Below are 2,129 nucleotides of genomic sequence, written 5' to 3'. Positions count from 1 at the left end.
GCGAGAGCCACAAACTCCCACAAGTTGTGGAGACTCTCGGGGGTCCAACCATGGGCATGGGTCTCGGGATGCAATACGGCAGCGTAGAGCTCAAGGAGGATGAATCGACCCCACTGGGTACAGGTCATGGCAATACCAACACCATAGGCGCCGAAATGGAACCTGAGCCGACCTGTTGATGAATCAAGGGAGGTAGAGGATGAGGGGGAGTACTTGAATAAGAAGAGCCAACAGAAAAGGGCATGGCCACAGCCTGTGATGGCGTTGACATATAGAGGGGCTTCTGGTAGCCTATGGGACCTGTCGAGGGATCGCCAATATTATAGAACATACACGTAGTTATGCATTACCTCAAGAAACTGCACATAGCATTGTACATGAAGAATGGCCAGAGACCCCAGTTCATACCGCGTACGTAACTGAATAATACTAGGAATGATGGGATTGAGTGAGTCGTAAGCTTTACTCAGCGGCCAGCTTAGACGTGAGGGGGTCCTGGTTCATCCAGAGGAGGATGGGCTCAGTGTAGAACCTGGGATAGGTAATTTCGTGGCGCGTGACGGAGGAATAGGTGTATTACATGACTATGAAGCAAGGAACGAAGGCAATGGTGCCGACAATACGTGCACGATTGAAGTAGATGAGGCCGAGGTGGGGGTTGCCGGCACCGACTGCCTGGCTGACTAGAGTGTCCAGGACCTACGACCATCCATTATGGTATGATATGCATCTACCAGGACTCGAACCGGAGTTGGTTGGTGGCAAGATGAGGAGGCTAACCATTCACCCACTTACCGACATGAGACCGACTCCAATACTGAATCCGAACACGTTTTGGATGACCGATCCGAGACCAATGGCGCCAAGCATATTGGAATCATTAGTGGCCGATACAAAGAAGATAGTGATAACGAATATAGAGTACCTGTTCCCGGAAGTTCCATCCCACTCCTCCCCCAAATCACACGAATATCCCCCCAATCGTACATAACAAGGAAGCTGATCATGTTGGGAATGGCCAACTGCATTATCTGCACGAAGGGGGACTTCTTGTTCGCCTTCTCGAGACGGCTTTCACCAGATGCGGTCATTGGAACAATCTCAGTCGTCAAACTAAGGCGGGAGATATCTTGAGGTTCCCCAAGAAAGATACAAAATAGGTCCGACTGGATCCTCCTCCCCATCACCAGGAAACCCTTGACCAAACGCCCTGCCGTCTGGTGACGGTCTATATCCACATGACAACAATCGAAGAATAGTCTTTCCCACATTAGCAGCCCGATTCCGAGAGCATATCGATCAGAATGGCGTGCGCATTTTCATTTCGTGACCACTCAGCAAGGATATTGAGACAGAGCTACACAGTATTCTTGGCGTCATGTTCCATAGGGAATCTTGAGAGACGATTTGGAAATGATGAGAACCTTCATCCGAGTTTTGTCTCTAGTATATTTTAAAGTATGGTAGAGATGGAAAGCCTGAATCTTCTGGATGGTATTGAGAAAGTTAAGGCAGACGTATCGGCCTTACCAGAGACCTTCAAGGCATCAACACAAGAGGTCTACGAACGAGTACGTGTTGCTGCTGAGTCGACTGATCATCAAAGCCGTAAATCAATTATCATATGTACAGTTATTCTCATACTTCTCATATCTGTTTATTCATTCATCTTTGTATTCTCACCAAGCATAACTAGAAATGCCATCAATGAGACCAAATGGTTCGTAAGGCGTTTAGAGGTCGCCAACAAGACCGATTGCAGTCTTCATGAATGGGCCGAATTATGTATGCACGCCGTGATGGATTTGGACATCACTAACAATGCCTTCGTCGGTCTATCTATTATGGGCTCGAGTTTGTCCATGGAAGTACATGGTCGATTGGCATTAAATCAACTTATGGCCCGACATGAACTTGGGCGGGCGTATTTACCCGAAGTATATCTACCTGCTCATTCTACTACTCAGATAACCTTGAGACAGTTTTGGCCTATCGCTTCGCTGGCCGTGTATTCTCTGCTTCGTGATAGAGTTATGAATGGTATAATTACTGATCTCGAATTTGATGGTTATGTTAATGTACGTCTTCTTGGCGTTGAGAATCGGGATATTCATATTCATCACAAGCGG

The 2,129-nt window shown here is 47.3% G+C and overlaps 1 protein-coding gene across 1 annotated transcript; it reads right to left on the bottom strand.

Annotated features, from left to right (window-relative positions):
• Positions 1 to 213: 213 nt before the first annotated feature.
• Positions 214 to 1,091, bottom strand: Pmar_PMAR027331 (multidrug resistance pump, putative; the record flags this gene model as incomplete). The annotated part of the gene is made up of 6 exons (XM_002766373.1): positions 214 to 300; positions 351 to 419; positions 467 to 532; positions 581 to 699; positions 796 to 925; positions 988 to 1,091. Coding segments are annotated over 6 exons (575 nt in total), but the record flags the coding sequence as incomplete, so codon positions are not given.
• Positions 1,092 to 2,129: the final 1,038 nt, after the last annotated feature.

The sequence above is a fragment of the Perkinsus marinus genome, assembly GCF_000006405.1.
Source record: "Perkinsus marinus ATCC 50983 genomic scaffold scf_1104296973006, whole genome shotgun sequence".
NCBI lineage: Eukaryota > Perkinsozoa > Perkinsida > Perkinsidae > Perkinsus > Perkinsus marinus.
Note: the sequence above shows the minus strand (reverse complement) of the source record. Positions and strands in the feature narration are given on the sequence as shown.